Consider the following 23,486-nt stretch of genomic DNA (forward strand, 5'->3'; position numbering starts at 1 on the left):
AGTGCTGAGCCGCTGTGTGTGATTGAGGCTCACGGACAACAGCCCTGTAGTGCTGCACTCGTCATAGAACACAGAAGGGTCTTCCCTGTTACAGTGGTTCACTCCAGCAGAAGGCAGAGACAGGTTTCATAGTGCCTTCCGTTGAATAAAAATCATGGAGTCAGTAATCCTCCCTGATTTGAGCAAACTCCGTGAGCTAGTGATGGACAGGATAGCCTGGTGCGCTGCAGTCCATGTGGTTGCAAAGAGGTGGACATGACTTAGTGACGGAATGACAGCAGTGCTCCCTAAAGAGCTCTCTGAAACAGCCGGGAGGCCATTAAGGAGGGTGACACACGCACGTCTCAGCCTGGAGGGAGTCTGAGCTTCAGATCATTTGTGTTCCACTTTGAAGTCCTCCAGAACATCTGCCAGAAATTCAAGCTACTTCTCGGACCACCCCTGCCCCGTATACCTTGTGATTCTGTAAGGCCAAATATTTCCTGACTCATATGGGAGTCACAGTTCTCATCAGGCAGTTGTTCACAACCTGTGGCTTTTTGTTTTTATAAGCCCTCGCTTCTCTTTCTCAGAAGACTTTCAGTTTAACCTGAATCTTTCTTTCTTGAATTGCACTTTTTTTTTCTTTCAGTTACAGATTTAAATACTAATCATATCTGAAATATATGTTCACAAAAACATCTAAACTGATATTTGACCAAACAGCTGGGATCGTAAGCTAATCAAATCGACACATAAATTAACCCTCACACTAGCCAGTTATTTTAACTCTCAGTCTTAAGGAGAGTATTGAAATCGTCTAGTGTTTCCCCAGTTCTTGGCTGGGTTTTGTGGAGAACCTAGCACACAACCTATATGTTCCTGCAGGACTTGGTTAGAGTTTGTTACCCAACCAAACTCGAGTCCACATGCCCAATGCACAGTCAGACCAATCTGCTGACACCAGGTTGTGATGAAGGAAATTGTGGTGTTTATTCCAAGGTGCCCAATGCAGGGCCAGGCAAGGAGAACAGAGGGCTCCTTCTCCAAAGACACAAAACTCTCTGATGGCTTCCAGGGAAGGGTTTTATTGTCGCTGTTGATGTTTTTAATGTCAGTGACTTATTGTTAAAGCAGGGCAAGCTTCAAAATGTTGCCCAGCGTATTTGCAGTAGGGAGAAACAGCTAGATATAGACACACATAAACTCACACACAGGAATAGGTATACAGATAGCAGTATAGAAAAATATGTCCCCAAGTTTTATGTTAAATAGTTAATTTTTTCTTTCCAAGGAGGGTAGGCTGGTTTATGAGAGAATTAACAAAATCTTAAACCTTTCCCGATAGGGTATTTTTGAAAAAATAAATGCAGTTCTTGGTAATGTAGAATGAAGAAAAATATGCGATTTAGGTATCCTAAGGACAAAGCCAGTTTTCAAAATACTTATTTTCTGTTGGAGTAGAGCCGGTGGACGAAAGGGTGATAGTTTCAGCAGCGACAATTACGCAGCGAGTGACTCCGCCGTACTCACACATGGGTCTCTCCTCCCCAAATCAGGGGAGGGTTTTGAAAGGCAACGTTAGGGGTACGCGTGTGAGGTGCCTGACAGCTGGTGTACCTCCTTCTGGACTGGTTGGTGGTGAGCTAACTGGGTGGTTTTAGGAGTCAGATTCATCAACTGTGACCAGGTTTCAACCGGTCTGGGGTAAGCATAGGTGTAGCCAGCATGCAGTTAACTTCTTCTACCTGGTGCGGGTGTCAGTATCTGCAGAAGAACTCACAGATATGGCTCAGAAAGTTCTCTGCAGCCCTTGAGGAAGAGTCAAAGTTCCTTGACTTTGTTTGAAGGTTCAGCTTGTTATTTTGTCTCGCTCCACTGTTTTCATTTGTTTCAGCATCTTCTCACTTCCCTGATTGCGTTTGCTCTTTGGGACTCTGGCAAAGCCTTGGAGGCTAAAGCTTTTCTACAGACAAGTCGGGGGGGGGGGAGGGGCAGGGGAGGTCCCACAGGGTCCAACTCCATTCCCATTAGTTCTTCTTTTTAGTGTGTCCTCCTTTATTTTTAATAGATTCAAGCGGCGGAGGGAAGGTTCCTAGTTAGGAGCTTTTCATTCGTATCTCACCTAGGCTGAGAAGTCTACAACAATTAGGAGTATGGGATTAACAGATTCAAACTACTAGGTATAAAATAGATAAGCAATGAGGATACACTGTATAGTACAGGGAAGTATACCCATATCTTGTAATAAACTATATTGGAGTAAAATCTGCAAAAATACTGAATCACTATGCTGTAGAACTGACACTAACACAATATTTTAAACCAACTATAGTTCAATTTTAAAACTTAAAAAAAAAACCTAATTTAAATATTGAAAAAGAAGATCTCTCTTCTTGAAATAATCTGTGTGTCATATTCCCCCATCTCAGATATTCAGTGTGTATCATGTCCTTCAAAAGCCGCACAACCAAAGCCAACCAATTTCAGAGTCTGGTCTCTGTGCTGGATGTTAGAGATGCAAAAGCAAACAAAATGTGGCTTCTCCTTTCTTGTTGGTTGTTACTGGGCCATGATCTTAGTTTTTGGAACACTGACTTTTAATCAACTTTTTCACTCTCCTCTTTCGCTTTCATCGAGAGGCTCTTTTGTTCTTCACTGTCTGCCATAAGGGTGGTGTCATCTGAGTATCTGAGGCTACTGATATTTCTCACTGCAATCCCGAATCCAACATGTGCTTCCTCCAGTCTGGCATTTTGCAAAATGTACTCTGCATATAAGTTCAATAAGCAGGGTGACAATACACGGCCTTGATGTACTCCTTTCCCAATCTGGAACACTGAGGTGCTTGCATCTTTTTGAATTATGGTTTTCTCTGGATATATGCCCAGGAGTGGGATTGCAAGTCTATATTAAGTTTTTAAAGAAACTTCCATAGAGTTCTCCACAGTGGGTGTACCTAGTTACATTCCATAAGCTGTGTAGGAGGGTTCCCTTTTCTCCACACTCTCTCCAGCATTTATTATTTGTAGATTTTTTAATGGTGGCTATTCTGATTGGTGTGAAATGATACCTCATTATCGTATTTCTGCATTTCTCTAATTATTAGTGATGTGGAGCATCCTTTCATGTGCTTTTTGATCATCTGTCGGTATTCTATAGAGAAAAATCTATTTAGATCCTACACTCATTTACTGATTGGGTTGTTTGTATTTTGATATTTAGCTCCTTGAGCTGTCTGAATATTTTGGAGATTAATCCTTTGTCATTTGCGTCATTTCCCAATATTGTCCCCCATTCTGTGGGTTCTCTTCTGTCTTGTTTATGATTACCTGTGCTGTGCCGAAGCAAAGTTTAATTAGATCCCATTGGCTTATTTTTGTTTTTATTTTCATTCCTCTAAGAGGTGGGTCAAAAAAGATACCACTGTGATTTATGTCAGAGAGTGCTCTGGCTATGTTCTCCTCAAAGAGTTTTGTGGGGTCTGTCCTTCTATTTAGGTCTTTAATTTACTTTGAGTTTATTTTCGTGTATGGTGTTAGGGAGTAGTCTAATTTCATTCTTATGCTTGTAGCTGTCCATTTTTATCGGCACCACTTACTGAAGAGGCTGTCTTTTCTCCATTGTATCGTCTTGCCTCCTTTGTCCTAGATTACTTGACCGTCGGTGCACTGGTTTCTCTCTGGACTTTGTATCTTCTTCCATTGCCCTATGCAATATATTTCTGTTTTTGTGCCAGAACCAGTGTCTTGATTACTTCAGTGCGTAGTATAGTCTGAAGTCAGGCAACCTGATTCTGTCAGCTCTTGCTTTTCTTTTTCAACATTGCTTGGCTCTTCGAGGTCTTTTTTTCCCATTCCCACTGTAACATTTTTTGTTCTAGTTCTGTGAAAAACACCATTCGGAAGGTGACGCATTCAATCTGCAGACTGCTTTGGGGAGTATAGTTATTTTGACAGCAGGAAACAGTTTGTTCAAGGTGGTTCTACAAAAGGACAGCGTCTTAAACCATGCACATGGTCTGTCTGCGACCCTTTCTTTAGCTACATTTTTGTGTGATGTGGGTCAAAATGAGAAGCAGACAGGAAAATAGTTGCCTCTCCTGGCATGTTGTAACATTGTGGAATATGAAAATATAAGTCAAACACAGCGACAGCCCAGTAAAACAGCACCTAAACACAGAGCTGATGTGGGAACCTGTGTATGTGGACTTGTGCTTCTGAGAAAGATTATACAAGTAAAGAATGGAAGTAATGAAACAGCTCAGAAAAAAAGGTAAAGTGAAAATATTGTAGAAAAACCTATAAAAAGAGTAAAAATTTGGAGACGAAAGAGAAAGAGCTCCAGGGAGCAAGAGACCAGGGAACATGGGTTAAAGTACTGACAGGGAACTCCAGGAGGTGAGATCCTATTTGTCTAGTCCTTGTAGTTCTAATAATAGCCGTTGAATTTCAGATGAATATCATACAGGTAGAGGACAAGAAAAAATACACCAAGTCATCTGCAATCAATTCAATGGAATTCTTCATTCCATGGGACTCTCTATACTTTTTGTATATTATATTTTACGTATCACTGACCTACTGTGTTTTATATATGTTTACTTTTAATATGTATATATAAATGACAGAGTCAAGTGGTAAGTTTTGAATTTTCAGCGATACTAAAGAGAGAGTTGCAGGAATTTAGGAGAAGTAGCGTGGATGTGAGCTAGTGTGGTCGGGAGAGAAGGACAGCTCTGGGAGGGGCTGGGACACGGCCTGGGCCCTGACTGATGGGGAGTGAACAGGATATTTGAGGTGAACAGAATTTGCTTCCTATGATAGTTGTTAAGCAAGGAGATTATGAACATCCACACACCTCCAGTAAAGATGCAGAGTGGCAAAGCATGGCCAGCGATTAAAAGAATAATCTTGTTAATGACCTTCAGAGGAGTCATAAAGGATGAGAAGCCGGAAGTTCCAGACTCAGCAATGTCATCTCCTTGTTTTTTCAGTGTTCTGGTGCCAACTGTACCATTTTTTAAAAAGAACAATTAACAAGTCGGTAAATGGTAGGAAAGCTTGACATGACATATTTATTATGTATATAACCTGTTCTTCACAGATCCATATGTATTTCGTCCAGCTGCTTTTAAAAGTTAAAACTGTCTACACATGAAGGGCGTAGAGAGTTAACATCTTAAGAAGCGGATCAGGACAATTTGAAACCAAAGGAGGAGGATTAGTCTACGTAAAAGTTAGACTAATAAAGAGAGTTGTATTCCTCAAGCCATATGCTTGGACATATTATTTTCAGCTATATTTTGCCTATCTCATTATATGAAAAATTTGAATTTCGTTACTTTGTTTTCTTTACTCAGCTCTTCTTCCCAGTATCCTACTGAAGCGTTGAAAACAAAATATTTAGGCCGATTTTGTCCAGGAGTTTTCACTGAGCATGTAGAAAAAGGGGTGTTTCTGCATCATACCACACTTGGTGGGAAAGGAGGTCTACTCTGCAACCTGCCTATTGGTTTTTTTCCCTTTGTGGTCGATGTTCAGTTTTTCTCACCTGTTTTCTAGAGCCTGTTGTAGTGTTGCCCATTAGCAATACTGTGACAGTTTCAGGTGCACAGCTAAGGGACTCAGCCATACATATCCACCACGGGGCCAGGGTGGTCCTCAGAACACAAACATGCCACCGCTGGCCCCACATGCTCAGAAATCTCCCCTGGCGTCGCCCTCGGCCTGCTCACTACCTTCCAGCCACACTGGCCTTCGGGAATGACCAGGTCCCTGGGCATGCCACCCTCTTTCAAGACTCAGGGCCTTTGCACATGCTGTTTCCTGCCCACAGTTACTTCCTCACGAAAACCCGCTTCCTCAGGCTCCAGCTGAAGAGGCTCTTCCTCGGAGAGAATTTCCAGGAGTTCTCAATCTACCAATACTTTCAGTGCACGGCTCTCTCTCCCAGTGTGGTGTTTTCCTTCACGGCAGGTACTCTGACCCTCTTTACCTGCATTTAACATCTGCCTTCTGCATGACGCTGTTGAGGGCCACGGGGGCAAACCTCTTGATTCTGCTGTTTACAGTTGGAACACCAGAGCCCTTTATCAGCTCATAACTGCTGAGTGCATATCTGCTGCATGAACAGATGAAGGACTTGGGACCCTGAGTGCAGGACTTTCCATTTCCCTCACATTCACTGCAGACCTCTTGCAGATGAGTTCCTCGTTCATCAGTATCTATCCTTAGACACAGTCCCTGCAAAGTGTTCCTGCTGTCCTGTGTACTCCACACACCCTAACAACACGCTACTGATTTCTGTGCCCAACTAACTGATGAAAACACTGCCTAACAAGGCCAGGGACGAAATCTCAAGTTGCAGACATACTTCTCTCCAGGATGAGCTCTCAATAACTCATTTTGCCTCCAGCAGTAGGAGTCTTGTGTCTTGTTCTTCACCCAATCACAGGATCCTCTGAAGTCTGTCATTCAGCTCAAATTCTCCTCTGTGCCAACTACCCTGTTAGGCTCTAAATGCTCTGCAACTCCAGAACCCTCTAGCCTACCAAGCTGTAGTGTTCCGCCGCACGAGTTCCCAGCCAACTTCAGTCAAGCTTTCGGAAGTCACTGCTGCTCCTGCTAAATGTGCAAACTGCCTGTTCTCCCTTTCAGCCGACTAAGGCCTCACCTGACGAAAACAAGCAGCGGAAACAATACACTTCACTTGTTAGGTCGTTAGGTCTGTTACTTGCTCCTGGGTCATCTCTTTTGCATCCACCCTAATTCCTTTCAAGTCATACCAGTCAAACAAGAAGTAGTTATCAAACATCTACCATGTGCCAAGCACTATTTCGTCCCTAGAGACATAACAATCATTTAACACAAATCCTTCTACTTCTGTATAGCTAGGGGATGGTCAGGCTCACAGAAAATTTAAAAAAAAAAAACAACAAATCATATCTAAAAACCAATGTAAAGATGATCTGACATCCATATCATATTTCTTAAACTGTTAAAATATCAACTTACCGACTTACACATCAGGTAGGTTTTGCTCGTATAAAGCTTTCATCTCCTCCAGAACTTGCCTCAGTTCATCCTCCTGGAACATATAAAATTACACTCATAATCCCCCCACCAAGTTTGCGGCAATACTCAATGTTTATGTACCTTACGAAAAACCAGTAGTCCTTCCACACACTACTAAGATGGCTCTAATGACAAGTGTTGGAGAGGATGTGGAGAAACTGGAACCCTTGTCCAATTCAGGGAGGAACCTAAAATGGCACAGCCCTATAGAAAACAGCCTTGTGGGTCCACAAAAAGTCAAATTTCGAAGTCCCATATTATCCAGCAATTCCTCTTCTAGGGATACACTCAAGAGAACTGAAAACCTATGTTCATACAAAGTATATCTATTCAGTGGAGTATCACTCAGTCCAAAAAAGTGCTGATACATACAACAACATGAACTTTGAAAACACTGCTTAGTGAAACAAGCCAGACACAAAAGGAGAAACATTGTATGATGCCACTCATCTGAAATGTCTAGAATAGGCAACCTCACAGAAACAAAGCAGATTAGAGGCTACCAGGCTGAGGGGGGGAGAAGAGTGGGTAGTTACTGCTTAAAGGCTGTAGAGTTTATCTGGGGTGATGAAAAAGCTTTGGCAACAGGGGTGATGGTTGCACAACAATGGGAATATAATTAATGCCACTGACATGGACACAGAAGAATGGTTAGAAATGGCACCGGTTAAGTTTTGTATTGTTTACCACAATTAAAAAAACAAAAAGGATTGAATTACCAACAAAAGACAGAGTCAACAGAGTCATTAAGGACCATCTTAAAGACACTGCACTGAGAAGTCAGAAAGGAGTACACACTATGCTTCTAACTGGCCCTGAACAGAAAAGTGTGCAATTGCTGGCATGCTGACTCCAGAAATACAATAAAAAAGACAAATATAATCTGTAGGGGAAAGAAAATCCTTAGCTGCCTAAGGCTGCAGATGGGAGGTAGCCGGTGCCACAGAAGAGAAAAGGGAATCCTTGGGATAGCAGAAATCTTGGTTGGGTTGCTGGTTACAAAGATTGTATACGCTTGTCAAAACCCTTAAAATGTGTGTTGTGTTGTACATAAATTATACCTCAATAAAACTAATGACAAAAACCCAATAGTCTACAGACGTAATAACACATGACAAAAGCATGTAAATAACTTATTTTTTATTGGAAAAAGATCTTAAAAGTTACTCAGTTCAGTTCAGTTCAGTTGCTCAGTCGTGTCCGACTCTTTGTGACCTCATGAATCACAGCACGCCAGGCCTCCCTGTCCATCACCAACTCCCGGAGTTCACTCAAACTCATGTCCATCGAGTCGGTGATGCCATCCAGCCATCTCATTCTCTGTCGTCCCCGTCTCTTCCCACCCCCAATCCTTCCTAGCATCAGACTCTTTTTCCAGTGAGTCAACTCGACGCATGAGGTGGCCAAAGTATTGGAGTTTCAGAGCTTGTTTACATTAGAAAGTCTAAATACATTTGTGACATTTTAAAAAATCTGATTTCCTAAAAGTTAGTTTATATTACTTAATATTGCTACACTGACTCTCCCACAGGTTGTATTGTTAAGTTAGGAGTGTTCTTTATTTTAGATAATTTTTTTCAAATTTTTATTGTATCTTAATTGTATTGGCACTTAAGTCCATACTTAAAATTAGAAATCCAACATGGTAATCAAATTCCAGGACACCGGCAATGAAGTTCACCTGAAAATTCAGCTCCAAAGAGGTACAACAGTTATGGTTGGATATTAAGGTCAAAGTCAACCTTCCTTCATCTTTAATTCAAACCTGCTTTACAAATGCAGTGTAAAAACTGTGCTTGAATAAGTGCCAACAATCATTTCCTTGGCAAATCATTGGGAATAAAGGGAAAACTTCTAGGTGACTAAGAAGCAAAGGAGTTATTGAATAAGTGACTCTCATCTAATCAGCTTTTGGACCACTTAGCAAGTTTATAACTGAAATTTAGCCCAGTATATGACCATTAAATAATTAAGTTCACTTTATTTCACAGTGATGAAGCATAACAATTTACCCCAATGCAACTAATGTCAGAACTGAAGCCATTCACTTGCATTTTCTTGTTTCTCTATCATATAATTTATTTTAAAAACACAATTAGATATGTATCATTAAATTTCCTGATTTTGAAAATTATACACTCTAGTAATGTAAATTTATATACACACATATATATGTGTGTGTGTGTGTGTATATATATAAATGGAATCATTTAGAGGTCAAGAGGTATTGTGTCTTCACCTTACCTCCAAATGGTTCAGAAAAGAAAAATATGTGGATTGATAGCTTGGTAGATAGAATGATGAAACCAGTGGGAAAAATTATAAAACATCATTGAATATGTATGAAGGATATAGAGCTGTTCCTTGTTTTAGTCTTGCAAATTTTCTGTAAGTTTGAAATATATCAGAATTAAAAGTTGCTCAAAAAGATATTCAGCTTGAAAGGTATTCCTTCAAAAGATATTCAGTTCAAAAATCTTATGTGTGTATATACTCTGATCTAATGAGTTTGCTATATTATACCTTAGATTTATTTCAGCCTCTCTGAGCTTCTATTTCATCTGATGATCAGCTTTTCCTGCCAAATTATTATAGTCATCAACTTGATTTGCTGGCTATGTACTGGCCGGCTACAAATAAGCAATCAACCAGCTTGTCTACCAGACCTGGGTCACTCGGTTGGGAAAGAACATTAAATATTTGAAACTGTGGAATGACCTTCAGTGAGCTGCACCTTAACAAAACCTGGGTATTTAAAGAACTACATGAACATCTCCAGGTCTCTGGTTACTTATTAAATGGTTCTGTGGTGACCCTGGAGAGTTAATGCTCACCTTTAAATATCCAACTTCCACCAGCCGGGGACTCAGGCACTGAGAACAGAAAGCCATCAGAGTTTCTGTACTTACCAGGCTGTTTGTAGGTAGCCCAGTGTCCAGTTTGGTTTGCCTATAAACATAGTGGCCAGTCAGACCAGGGGCCTTACTGTCAAGACGACTGTCTGAAACCGTCACTTTGCTGTGCCTTCATAAACACAGAGCTATATGTGGGTATTGAGCTCACTGAGCACAGAATTTATACATGACAGGGAGGCCCAGGGTGTTACAAACTTCAAAATTATATTAGTAGTCAGGAACAATTAGTTCAAAAAGAAAGCGTAAAAGTGAACAATTTCACAGAATCAAACAACTGCTAACTTTTTAAACAGTAAATACAAAATAAATATTAAGAAATGACTTATCTGAGAATTTTAAGTAGTGTGTACACTCTGATCTATTTAATAATTAACTAGGCTTCACAAAAAGGGGATTAGGAATATGTGTTATGAAGAAAATGGGGAATGCAGACCACACTTCAACAACACAGCGGTACTAGGGTCAGTTGCCATTCAGAATTTAGTTTTTAAAAAAACTAACCTACATAAGTACTCTGACTTTACTGCTTGGTATGGGGTCTATATTTTTCATATACTTATATATCCATATATGGGGAAAAGATCAGTGAAGCCACTTTTTCATTATTAACTCAGGACATGCTACCTGGTTTTCACATCATGACTCTTTCTTAAATATTGGATAAAGTTTATATTTTCTTCTATTCCACACCTGTACAACTCTTTTCCTAATAAAACATTCCATGAAAGCACAGGAAACAGTTACGTACTGAGGCTAACGGAAGAGGAGAATGACAAATATCACAGAGGTGTGATGTTGTCACTTCTTGACTCCTTCTCATTTAAAAAAAGTTTATTGAATGAATTTCACCATGAGTAATATGACTGAAGAAAATCTGAGTGAAAATTAAAGGCATTATCATATCCATGTTTCATAAGAAGACACAGATGAAAATGTACTGCAATTCTGACAAATTTCATAACTTAATTGAAATTCTAGCACATTCAACCACAAGTTCATCGTGCTTCCTATGACTGGATAAAAGTATACCTGCCAACACTTCTGGTATAGAAGGAAGAGACACTTTCTATGTGTAATGTCTTTCCTTCTATATAAAATGCAAATGAATGTGTCTTTTGCCTACAAAGAAAATTAAAATTCTTCCTAATACTAGTAATAGGAAACTTAAATCGTGCTCATTTAGGCAAACTTATTTTAAAATATTACAACGACTCACCTCTTGGGACACATCTCATTTTAATTTCTAAATCATTTGATTTGCAGAGTTTTTCTATGAAACACTTCACAAACTATTTTAATTACCAATCAAATCACAATCACACTAGTCATATACTAACTGTAACTGTTAACCACATAATACTTGTAAGAATTATGAGTTCACCTTCTGAGAATCCATTTCCTGGGGATCAATATCCAATGCTTATGTGTTAATGTTTGACTATCTCATTTTCTGAGACACTGACGTAATTGGCTGAGACTAGTTTGAAAAGTGAAAAACATCATATTGTCAATCAACTCAATCTTTGAATTGGTCTGGGATTACAAATGTGAATGAATAGGAATGATTCCCAGGGAGTTTCCACAAGAACTGTGAAGCTAGTTTGTCATTCGGTGGCTATTCTTATCAGAGAATTAGCATGACATAATGCCATAAATCTATTGTATAAAAACCTAAATGACATTCTTTTAGTTTTCAATTTAATTTTCACAGAAAAATGAATCTCTTCTCCTAATGAGAGTAAATGTATAGCATGAAAGGCATGTACACACAACAGAGTCCAGGTTTTTTAATAACTGTTTTCTTTTTATGGAAAGCAATAATTATAATTGTGTTAGACTGCATTATTGTTTCCTGTACTTCACCCCTCCCTGTCTATTTCCTTTATAGCTCCTCTCATTGGACCCTCTAGGTTGGGTTTGTCATGTAATGTGCTTTGGCCAAGGGAATGTTCATGGACATGACATAAGGAGAGACTGCAAATGTACTTGTTCAGTGGGTTGTGCTTTCACCCTGAGAAGAGCCTTCTTTAGATGGCTGTGGGCTTGGCTCCAGAACTTGGGCTCCACGATGAAAACATGCAGGAAAGACCATTCCTAACCCACAGCCAGAGCTGGGAGTGGACTTGAAGTCAAGCCTCGCTGTGAGTGCGTGTGAACATTGCTCAGTTGTGTCTGACTCCTTACGACCCCATGGACTATAGAGTCCACAGAATTCTCCATGCCAAAATACTGGAGTGGGTAGCCTCTCCCTTCTCCAGGGGATCTTCCCAGCCCAGGGATTGAACCCAGGTCTCCCACATTGCAGGCGGATTCTTTACCAGCTGAGCCACAAGGGAAGGCCAAGAAGACTGAGTGGGTAGCCTATCCCTTCTCCAGAAGATCTTCCTGACCAGGAATCGAACCAGGGTCTCCCGCATTGTAGGTTGACTCTTTACCAGCTGAGCTATCAGGAAAGCCCCAGGAGTAGACTTAAAGTCAAGCTTAGCTGCTGCTGCTACTGCTGATGCTAAGTCGCTTCAGTCGTATCCGACTCTGTGCGACCCCATAGACGACAGCCCACCAGGCTCCCCTGTCCCTGGGATTCTCCAGGCAAGAACACTGGAGTGGGTTGCCATTTCCTTCTCCAAAACCTAGTTGCTGCTACTGCTGCTGCTAAGTCACTTCAGTCGTGTCCGACTCTGTCTGACCCCATAGACGGAAGCCCACCAGGCTCCCCCGTCCCTGGGATTCTCCAGGCAAGAACACTGGAGTGGGTTGCCATTTCCTTCTCCAATGTGTGAAAGTGAAAAGGGAAAGTGAAGTTGCTCAGTCGTGTCCGACCCTTAGCGACCCCACGGACTGCAGCCTACCAGGCTCTTCCATCCATGGGATTTTCTAGGCAACAGTACTGGAGTGGCTTGCCATTGCCTTCTCCGAAAACCTAGTTGAGTCAAGCCTAAATCAGCTAAACTCCACCAACTGACAGATGAGAGCTAGAAACATTGACTGTAGTTGTCTGCAACAAAGAATCTGTGGTTGTTTGTTACATAAATACCTTATTAATACAGTAATCAATTATGTAATGCTTTATCTTGTCCATATATTTATACACAGGCACAGTACCATGATCACCATAAAATATGTAACAGTACTATACATTTACTGATTTAGTTACCTACTTTTGATATTTTCTGTATTTCTACATATGGATTAGGCACTGTCAGCTCTAGCACCTGGAACTTTTCCACGACACACAAAAATTATCATTCACAACAACATGACAGAGGTAGAAAATTTGCCACTACTATGCTTCATTCATCATTGCAGATTTTGGCCTTTATTACAAACATAAGTGCTGAAGAATTGTCAAAAAGGAGCTGATCAGCTATAGAATTCTAGGAAGAGTAGAGATACACCTGTCAGTAACCTACAAACCCCACTACTGGGCATATACCCTAAGAAAACCATAATTCAAAATAGCATATGCACCCCAATGCTCACTGCAGCACTATTTAAAATAACCAGGAGATGGAAAAAACCTAAATGTCCAACAGAGGAATGTATAAAGAATAAGCAGTACATATATACAATGGAATATTACTCAGCCATGAAAAATAGCAAAATGAGATCATTACTAGAGATGTGGATTAACCTAGAGTCTATCACAGAGAGTGAAGCAGTCAGAAAGAGAAAAACAAATACCAAATATTAACACATATATGTGGAAACTAGAAAAATGGTACAGACGAATTTATTTCCAGGGTGGGAATAAAGACACAGATGGAGAGACCAGATATGTGGGCACAGGGGAGAGAAAGGGGACAGTGGAACAAATTGGGAGATTAGGATGGATGTATGTACACTAAAGTGCTGCACTCAAGCCAGCAAATTTGGAAGACTCAGCAGTGGTTACAGGACTGGAAAATGTCTTTTCATTCCAATTCCAAAGAAAGGCAATGCCAAAGAATGTTCAAACTACTGCAAAATTGCACTCGTTTCCCATGCTAGCAAAGTAATACTCAAAATTCTCCAAGCTAGGCTTCAACAGTTCATGAACCAAGAAAACTTCCAGATGTTCAAGCTGGATTTAGAAAAGGCAGAGGAACCAGAGATCAAATTGCAAACTTCCATTTTATCATAGAAAAAGCAAGAGAGGTTCAGGAAAACATCTACTTCTGCTTCACTGACTACACTAAAGCCCTGGACTGTGTGGATCACAGCAAACTGGGGGAAATTCTTAAAGAGATGGAAATATCAGATCACCTTATCAGCCTCCTGAGAAACCTGCATGCAGGTCAAGAAGCAACACTTAGAACCAGACATAGAACAATAGACTGGTTCCAATTTAGGAAAAGAATACATCAAGGCTATATATTGTCACCCTGCTTATTTAACTTATATGCAAATAACATCATGTGAAATACCAGGCTGGATGAATTACAAGCTGCAATCAAGATTGCTGGGAGAAATATCAATAACCTCAGATACACAGATGACTCCACCCTTGTGGCAGAAAGCGAAGAGAAACTAAAGAGCCTCTTGATGAAAGTGAAAGAGGAGAGTGAAAAGGGTGGCTTAAAATTCAGCATTCAAAAATCAAGATCATGGCATCTGGTCCCATCACGTCATGGCAAATAGATGGAGAAACAGTGGAAATCATGACAGACTTTATTTTTTTGAGCTCCAAAATTACTGCAGATGGTGACTGCAGCCACGAAGTTAAGACACTTGCTCCTTGGAAGAAAAGCTATGACCAACCTGCTGCTGCTGCTGCTAAGTCACTTCAGTCGTGTCCGACTCTGTGCAACCCCATAGACGGCAGCCCACCAGGCTCCACCATCCCTGGGATTCTCCAGGCAAGAACACTGGAGTGGGTTGCCATTTCCTTCTCCAATGCATGAAAGTGAAAAGGGAAAGTGAAGTCGCTCAGTCGTGTCCAACTAGTAGCGACCCCATGGACTACAGCCCACCAGGTTCCTCTGTCCACGGGATTTTCTAGGCAAGAGTACTGGAGTGGCTTGCCATCGCCTTCTCTGATACAGCATATTAAAAAGAAGATACATTACTCTGCTAACAAAGGTCTGTATAGTCAAAGCAATGGTTTTTCCAATAGTCATGTATGCATGTGATAGTTGGACCATAAAGAAGGCTGAGAGCCAAAGAATTGATGCTTTTGCACTGTGGTGTTGGAGAAGGCTTTTGAGAGTCCCTTGGACTGCAAGGAGATTAAACCCGTGAATCCTAATGGAAATCAGTCCTGAATTTTCATTGGAAGAACTGATGTTGAGGCTGAAGAGCTAATACTTTGTCCACCTGATGCTAAGAGCTGACTCACTGGAGAAGACCCTAAAGCTGGGGGGACAACAGTGGCTGAGATGGTTGGATGGCATCACCGATTCGATGGGCATGAGTTTGAGCGAGCTCTGGGAGATGGTGAAACACAGGGAAACCTGGTGTGCTGCAGTTCATGGGGTCGAAAAGAGTCAGACAGGGCAAAGCAACTGAACAAAAACAAACATACATTACCATATGTAAAATGGATAGCTAGTTGGAAGCTGCTGTATAAAACAGGGAGCTCAGCTCAGTATTCTGTGATGACCTAGAGGGGTGGGATGGGGAGGTGGGAGGGTGAGTCGGGAGGAAGGGGATATATGTATATAGCTGATTCACTTTATTGTACAGCAGAAACTAACACAACATTGTAAAACAATTACATTCCAAATTAATAAAAGAAATGGAGTGGCAAGCCCTATCCATTCAATTCTATTCACTTAAGCAATTTTGGGGGAAATGAAATATTCATCAATCCTCCTTTAAAATTAGCTAGATGACAAAAGTCTAGCTTACCAAAATGTGAATCAAATTACTGAAATTAAATTAAGTTAAATCTTTTTAACCATAAAGAGAAACTTGTAGACTACATCAGCACGTTACAGAATAAATGGAAGGAGGAACCAAAATCTAGAATTTTGGTCATGACAAAAAAGGTCCAGACAGCTGGCTGGATAGTTGAGATGAAGAGTAGGAAAAGGTGAAGATAACTCCCAGGTTTTAACTTGGGAAGGAAAATAAGATAATGCAATAAACTGAAAGAGGGATATAGGCACACAGAATGGGGGAGGGGTGGAGGAATATGAGTTCATTGTGGGGTGTTGTGTTTGGAGGGCCTGCAGGGCAGCAAAGTGGAGATATACAAAAGGCAACTGGAAAATAAATTTGGCACGTGATCAAAACTAGACTGAGACTAAATAATGACTGTCCATGCGCTAGGAACAGAAGAGGTCATCCAAGAACAAACACTAAAGGAAGAGGCCCAGCGTAAGCCTGGGACAGATGGACTCAGCCTGCGTAGCTCCTCTGAAAGCCATCCACACTTCTGCTGAGGCCACAGCCCCAGCTGGTGCTCCCAACCAATGCCTGACCCTAGAGAGAGATGGATGCAGACCCTTTCCTAGGAGAGGAAACGCCTCTGACAGTTGACTTTGACTCCTTCAAGTTTGTTGTACCTTCCTTAAAAACCATGCCAGTCTAGGATACTTCCAACCAACCCCTTCTCCCTCTCTCTTTCACTCAGGGTCAAACTTACACCGCAGGCTGAAGGGTCTCCCAACCTCCCCAGCTCTCTGTGAAGTTTTACTCACAGAGGTGTTTCCCCTAATTAAACCTTGTCAGGTTTAATCCCATCTTGGCATCTGCTTCTCAGATCATCTGGGCTACTGCAGGCACATGGAGGCACCCAGGTGATTTTCCTCCCCTTGTTGTTTCAATCAGATGTTTTAGCATCACACAGGCAAGGAGGTTTGCAAGACATTTTGTACCTTCTGCACATAGGAAAAAAATTATCTACAATGCTTATATCATAGTCAATAAAGAATAAAGTTATTAAGTAACCTACCTCTCTATTAAAAAGCATTCATACAATTCAAAACCTAAACAATATGGTAAAGAGTTAGGAATATTAGCATCAGTTTCATGATACACGCAATACAAACAAGTACAAAAACTCAGATTATCCTTATAGTTCATTCACATACTCATGGAGAACATATATACATAATTTCACAATGAATATATTAATTAAAGCACTTGAGAACTAAAATTCTTTCGTGAATAAATTTCATACTCAAAAGTTAAAACTAAGATTCACAAAATAAAGAAACAATGCTAGACACCCTGAAAAAGAACTCCAAACTTCTGGGTAAAATTAAAGGATATGAGCCATTTTTAGTGAATTCATTCATCTTTAAAAAAGTCTCCAAAACTACAACAACAAAGGAAAAGTAGAAGGTTAAAGGAAAAAAAATCCCGTTCGGTAAAGACACCACAATCCCATTCCGGAAGAAAGTGAAATGATGCTAACAACATTTTGAGGTAGAAACAAGTGAGACCAAAGGATTTTAAGTGTTTTCAAGTAAGGATTCACAAACAAAATTGTAATAGGTAGATATTCTCATTCATGCAGCAATTTTAGACCTAGAACCCTCATGAATCCTCCTTTTAAATTAGCTGCATGACAAAAACGCAGCTAACCAAAAAGTAAACCAAATGAAAGAAGTCAGGAAAGGAGAGTCTGAGAGAAAAGAAGTGATGCTGAGAACTGAATCCATTCAGCTAACGCTTTAACTTTCTTTTTGGAATAACTAATGGTCACTGACCAATAAATCACGATAATTTTGAAGAGCTAGAGTCCACTAGTGCCTCTCCTGCCCAGCCACTCACACACCAGGCAAATACTTTCACTAATGTCATATAACGGTCTACATGCAAATACAGACAAGAACATTCTTATCATCTCTGTTTATTGCACACTTTCTGAACATGAACATTTTACTGATCAGCATATCTCAGAGATCTTTCTATGTAAATACAAAGAGCTCTCCTTGCTCCTTTTCCCCTCCTCCTCCCATCTCCTCCTTAGCTGCAAAACATGAAAGAATAAATTATGTCAACTAGTCCCTTATGGATGAACACTTAGGATGTTTTAAGATAGACTTGTTAAGCAACTCTGAGATGAATAACCTTGTACATATGTCATTTTGTACATGTATAGATATACATGACTTGCCAGGTGGTACAGTGGTAAAGAATCCACCTGCCAATGAACAAGAAGCAAGAGACACAGGTTTGATTTCTGGATCAGGAAGATCTCCTGGAGAAGGAAATGGCAACCCACTCCAGTATTCTTGCCTAGAAAAGCCCATGGACAGAGGAGCCTGGTGGGCTACAGTCCATGGGTCTCAAAGAGGTGGACAAGCCTGAATGACTGAGAACACATACACACCAGATATATACAAAAAAAGGTAAACACCCAGGAGAGAAATTACTGGATTGAAAGATAAATGCACTTCTAGTTCTGGTAGATATTACTGAATTACCGTACATAAGAGTGGCACTTAATTGCACTTTTCCCAGCAATATATGCTAAGGGCTGTGTCAGACTTCACAATTATTGACAATCTTCATTACTGACAATTACCATTATTGACAATTGGTAAAAAATGAAAATTCACTGTGGTTACAATTTGCATTTCTACTATTATGAATATGTTTGGGTTTTCTTTGTCATATCTAAGCACTTTTTGCATTTCCCATTTTAATTTGATTGCTGGTCTTTAAATTAACTTTAAATAATTTCAGGAATAATGACCATGGAGTACCGTGGCATGGTAGAAGCTTTAAAAATATAAGAATATTATAACTAATACAGTTAGGGATTGTGAGAGTAAAGTGAAAAAGATGCAACATTTATCTAATATCTTAATCGTTCATGGCAATAATTACACACAGTTAAAGGGCAAAATTTTGGTTACATAAGTACTGACTTAAACTTCAATTTCTTTCATAACATTTTTTCTTTAATTTTAGAGAGGTCCTTTGTTTATTTATTTTATTTTTATTTTTTTATTGGAGGCTAATTACTTTACAATAATATATTGGTTGGTTTTGCCATACCTTGACATGAATCCAACCCGGGTGTACATGTGTTCCCCTTCTTGAACCCCCCTCCCACCTCTCTCCTCCCCATATCCTCCCTCCAGGTCATCCCTGTGAACTAGCCCCGAGCATCCTGTATCATGCATCGAACCTGGACTGGTGATTCGTTTCACATATGATAATATACATGCTACAATGCCATTCTCCCAAATCATCCCACCCTCACCCTCTCTGACAGAGTCCCAAAGACTGTTCTATACACCGGTCTCTCTTTTGCCGTCTCATATACAGGGTTAAGGTTACCATCTTTCTAAATTCCATATATATGCGATAGTATACTGTATTGATGTTTTTCTTTCTGGCTTACTTCACTCTGTATAATAGGCTCCAATTTCATCCACCTCATTAGAACTGATTCAAATGTATTCTTTTTGATGACTGAATAATACTCCATTGTGTACATGTACCAAAGCTTTCTTACCCATTCGTCTGCAGATGGACATCTAGGTTGCTTCCATGTCCTGGCTATTATAAACAGTGCTGCAATGAACATTGGAGTACATGTGTTTCTTTCAATTCTGGTTTCCTCGGTGTATATGCCCAGGAGTGCGATTGCTGGATCATATGGCAGTTCTACTTCCAGTTTTCTGAGGAATCTCCACACTGTTCTCCATAGTGGCTGTACTAGTTTGCATTCCCACCAACAGTGTAAGAGGGTTCCCTTCTCTCCAGAATTTATTGCATGTAGACTTCTGGATAGCAGCCATTCTGACTGGTGTGAAATGGTATCTCATTGTGGTTTTGATTTGCATTTCTCTGATTATGAGGGATGTTGAGCATTTTTTCATGTGTTTGTTAGCCATCTGTATGTCTTCTTTGGAGAAATGTCTGTTTAGTTCTTTGGCCCATTTTTTGATTGGGTCATTTATTTTTCTGGAATTGAGCTGCAGGAGCTGCTTGTATATTTTGGAGATTAATTCTTTGTCAGTTGTTTCATTTGCTATTATTTTCTTCCATTCTGAAGGCTGTCTTTAGAAACAACTTACTTTGCAGTGAAATTGTTATCTGGAGTTTAACCCTTTAGGTTATATTCAGATTATTTTTATGCTAATTTTATGTAAAATGAAATCTAACATGTTAATTGAATTATAATTATCATACGTTCCATTTGTCCTAAAAGAATTCCTATTTATGTATTACTTTTCTATATGTATAAATACATAGGTCAATATCCGAATTATATTCTCCAAAATTAATGTTTCTGGGTGAAGGTATCTGAAGAAAACTTTATTTTATTGCATTATTTTATTATTATTTTAAATTTTATAATGATTTTATACCATTATTCAAAAAAAGCTGTTATTTAAAAACCAGAAGTAATCAGAATTTTCAAGATGATATATGCAAAATATGTAATTTACAGTCAAACCAACAAAACCATCTTCCTTTCTTGGAAAGATAAGGATAAAACAGTAATTTTTTTTGTTATACTAATAAATGAATTAATTAGAATAAAAATTTATCTTAAAATTTTATTTAATTTTTATTTAAAATAAATAAACCAGATACCAAGAGTCACTTTTATCTATGTGGCTACACATAAAACAACTGAATATTGTTTAGATTTAATTTGAGAAATTATTTCCCATACTTCAAAATCATACAGTGATCTGTGGACCATGAAGCAAAAAAACTAAAATGTATTTTTAAAAAGCCAATCTATAATTAATTCTCTCTTTGCACATGCCATTACCTGACTAGAGTATGCAAATTTTACCCTAATGTAAAATTTTACCTGGAACCTGATAGTCATATTTCGCATTCTGAACTAAAAAGTAAATCAAAGCTTATTTTGTTTTGTTTTATTTTATTTAAAGGCCCCCTTCTGTAAGCCATATTTAAAAAACTACAAAATTTTTCTTCTCTAGCTAACTTCATATTTGATAACAGAATATCAAAATATACCTGCATAAGTTTAAAACTGATTGGTATGGCCTTAAAATACTCTTTATGCTTGTTTGCTTTATTTAGGAGGTGAAAGATCAACTGCATTGGAGAAAATTTAGACATGGTATACACATAAGTGAGAAGTACAGAGTTTCAAGTTAACCTAAATTTGAATTGTAATTCACAGCTACTAAATTCTTTGACAAATTCTTCATTTCACAGTAGCAATTTTGTGAGTTAGATAAACCTTTTTTCCCATTTTACATATGCCAATCAGAGATATTAAAATATTTGTTGAAAGTCAAATATCTACTTAAATGGAGGACTAGAACCCCAAAGGCTATACACTCCATTTCTTTGTCTGTAATGGATAAAGCCAGCTGTATCTGTAATCTGCAATAATGCTGCATAAGAAACAACCATAAAACCTCAAGGCAACAGAATACATATCTAACTTTGTTCATAAGGGTATAGGTCAGATGAATGGACCTGCTGATCTGGGCCAGCCTCAGCTGAGCTCAGCTGTCTTGCTCACACACATGCAATCAACTAGCAAGTCACGTGGTTAGCCAACAGTCCAGCAGGACTTACCTCTGCTCCATGTGGTCTGCTGGCTTCTATCAGGCAGGCCTGAGCTTGTTCTCTTGACAAACAAAGAAGCAGAAGCACAAAAGAACTCTTGTAGTCTAGGCTCAGATATAACCCTGCATCACTTCTATCACATTCCACGGGACAAAGAGAGTCACAATGCTAGCCAAAATCTAAGAGGTGAGGGAATAATCTCCACTTTTTTAATGGGAGAACCAACAAAGGGAAATTACAAAGAGGTGTGAAGACAAGGGAAAATTGAGGCTACAATCCTCCACAACAGTGTAGCTGTTATACACATGGTTCACATGCTTTATTTCTCAGAGAACTGCTAGTGCTGAGCAGTTTTTGACCTACATTTCAGAAAGATATGAGTGAATACTCATATTTACTGTCAGTGAATACCACTGTGAATACTACTGCTTCAGTGTCTTACAGAGATTTCACTGCAGGTATCACTCACTAAAAAAGAGATGGCATGATCTTCTTTACAGGGTCACACTTGATGAAAACACTTTTCTCCATGTTAATGGAACTGCCATACCAATGGCAGTTATATTATTAGCTACGGTCACCATAAATCTTCTAAATGGCCAGTCTATTGGCTTTAATCAACACTGAGAATCTTTGTATGTCCTGCTTGGAAACTAAGTAAACTGCAAAACTGTAAATTTCTTTGAGTTATTGTGCAGGCACTTTTTGGTGTACCAGTTGTACCCCCAAATTCATCTTTTTTTTCCCCCCATATCCTAGATTTCTGTTTGCTCTGACATTTTCCTTTAAAAGAAAACCCTATTTATTGTATTCGTTTCTGTTTTCAAAAGTAATACAAAGTCATCATAAGAAAGTCTGAACATGAAAGGCATAATAAATAAAATAATTCCACTCATATTCCTATATTCCTTCCATGGAAGGAATACCCTGTTCCTTCCAGAAGCAGAAGATATTAAGAAGAGGTGGCAAGAATACACAGAAGAACTATACAAAAAAGATCTTCATGACCCAGATAACCACAATGGTGTGATCACTCACCTAGAGTCAGACATCCTGGAATGCGAAGTCAAGAGGGCCTTAGGAACCATCACTACGAACAAAGCTAGTGGAGATGATGGGATTCCAGTTGAGCTATTTCAGATCAGAAAAGATAATGCTGTTAAACTGCTACACTCAATATGCGAGCAAATGCAGTGGCCACAGGACTGGAAAAGATCAGTTTTCATTCCAATCCCAAGGAAACACAGTGCCAAAGAATGTTCAATTTCATCCTGTTATACAGAGTGAAGTAAGCCAGAAAGAAAAACATCAATACATTATACTAACGCATATATATGGAATTTAGAAAGATGGTAACCTTAACCCTGTATGCTGCTGTTAAGTCACTTCAGTCGTGTCCAACTCTGTGTGACCCCATAGACGGAAGCCCACCAGGCTCCCCCTTCCCAGGGATTCTCCAGGCAAGAACACTGGAGTGGGTTGCCATTTCCTTCTCCAATGTGTGAAAGTGAAAAGTGAAAGTGAAGTCACTTAGTCGTGTCCGACCCTTAGCGACCCCACAGACTGCAGCCCACCAGGCTCCTCCATCCGTGGGATTTTCTAGGCAAGAGTACTGGAGTGGCTTGCCATTGCCTTCTCCGTATACGAGACAGCAAAAGAGACATAGGTGTATAGAACAGTCTTTGGGACTCTGTGGGAGAGGGTGAAGGTGGGATGATTTGGGAGAATGGCACTGAAGCATGTATATTATCACATGTGAAACGAATCACCAGTCCAGGTTCGACGCATGATACAGGATGCTCGGGGCTGGTGCACGGGGATGAACTGGACGGAGGATATGGGGAGGAGGGAGGTGGGAGGGGGGTTCAAGAAGGGGAACACATGTACACCCGGGTTGGATTCATGTCAATGTATGGCAAAACCAACCAATATATTATTGTAAAGTAATAAGCCTCCAATAAAAAAAAAAAAAAAAGAATGTTCGAACTACAGCACAATTGCACTCATCTCACAGGCTAGTGAAGTAATGCTCAAAATTCTCCAAACCAGGCTTCAACAGTTCGTGAACCGTGAA

At 39.7% G+C, this 23,486-nt stretch overlaps 1 protein-coding gene and 1 pseudogene across 9 annotated transcripts in view; both read right to left on the minus strand.

Moving 5' to 3' along the window:
- LOC148775481 (ankyrin repeat domain-containing protein 26-like) overlaps positions 1 to 23,486 on the minus strand; it is a 221,217-nt pseudogene that overhangs the window by 123,302 nt on the left and 74,429 nt on the right.
- LOC129556627 (uncharacterized) overlaps positions 1 to 23,486 on the minus strand; it is a 77,317-nt gene that overhangs the window by 3,403 nt on the left and 50,428 nt on the right. For 8 of the 9 annotated variants that reach the window (XM_088844289.1, XM_088844287.1, XM_088844290.1 and 5 more), the window contains one exon: positions 6,996 to 7,066. In XM_088844289.1, the coding sequence (XP_088700415.1) occupies positions 7,000 to 7,066 (67 nt within the window). In that variant the 3' untranslated portion in view covers positions 6,996 to 6,999. Of the gene's footprint in view, positions 1 to 6,279; positions 6,655 to 6,995; positions 7,067 to 23,486 lie in introns of those variants that run through there. The other variant, XM_088844283.1, reaches the window with a different exon arrangement.

This window comes from Moschus berezovskii, chromosome 15 (assembly GCF_049115385.1).
Source record: "Moschus berezovskii isolate FMDL1 chromosome 15, NW_MosBer_1.0, whole genome shotgun sequence".
NCBI lineage: Eukaryota > Metazoa > Chordata > Mammalia > Artiodactyla > Moschidae > Moschus > Moschus berezovskii.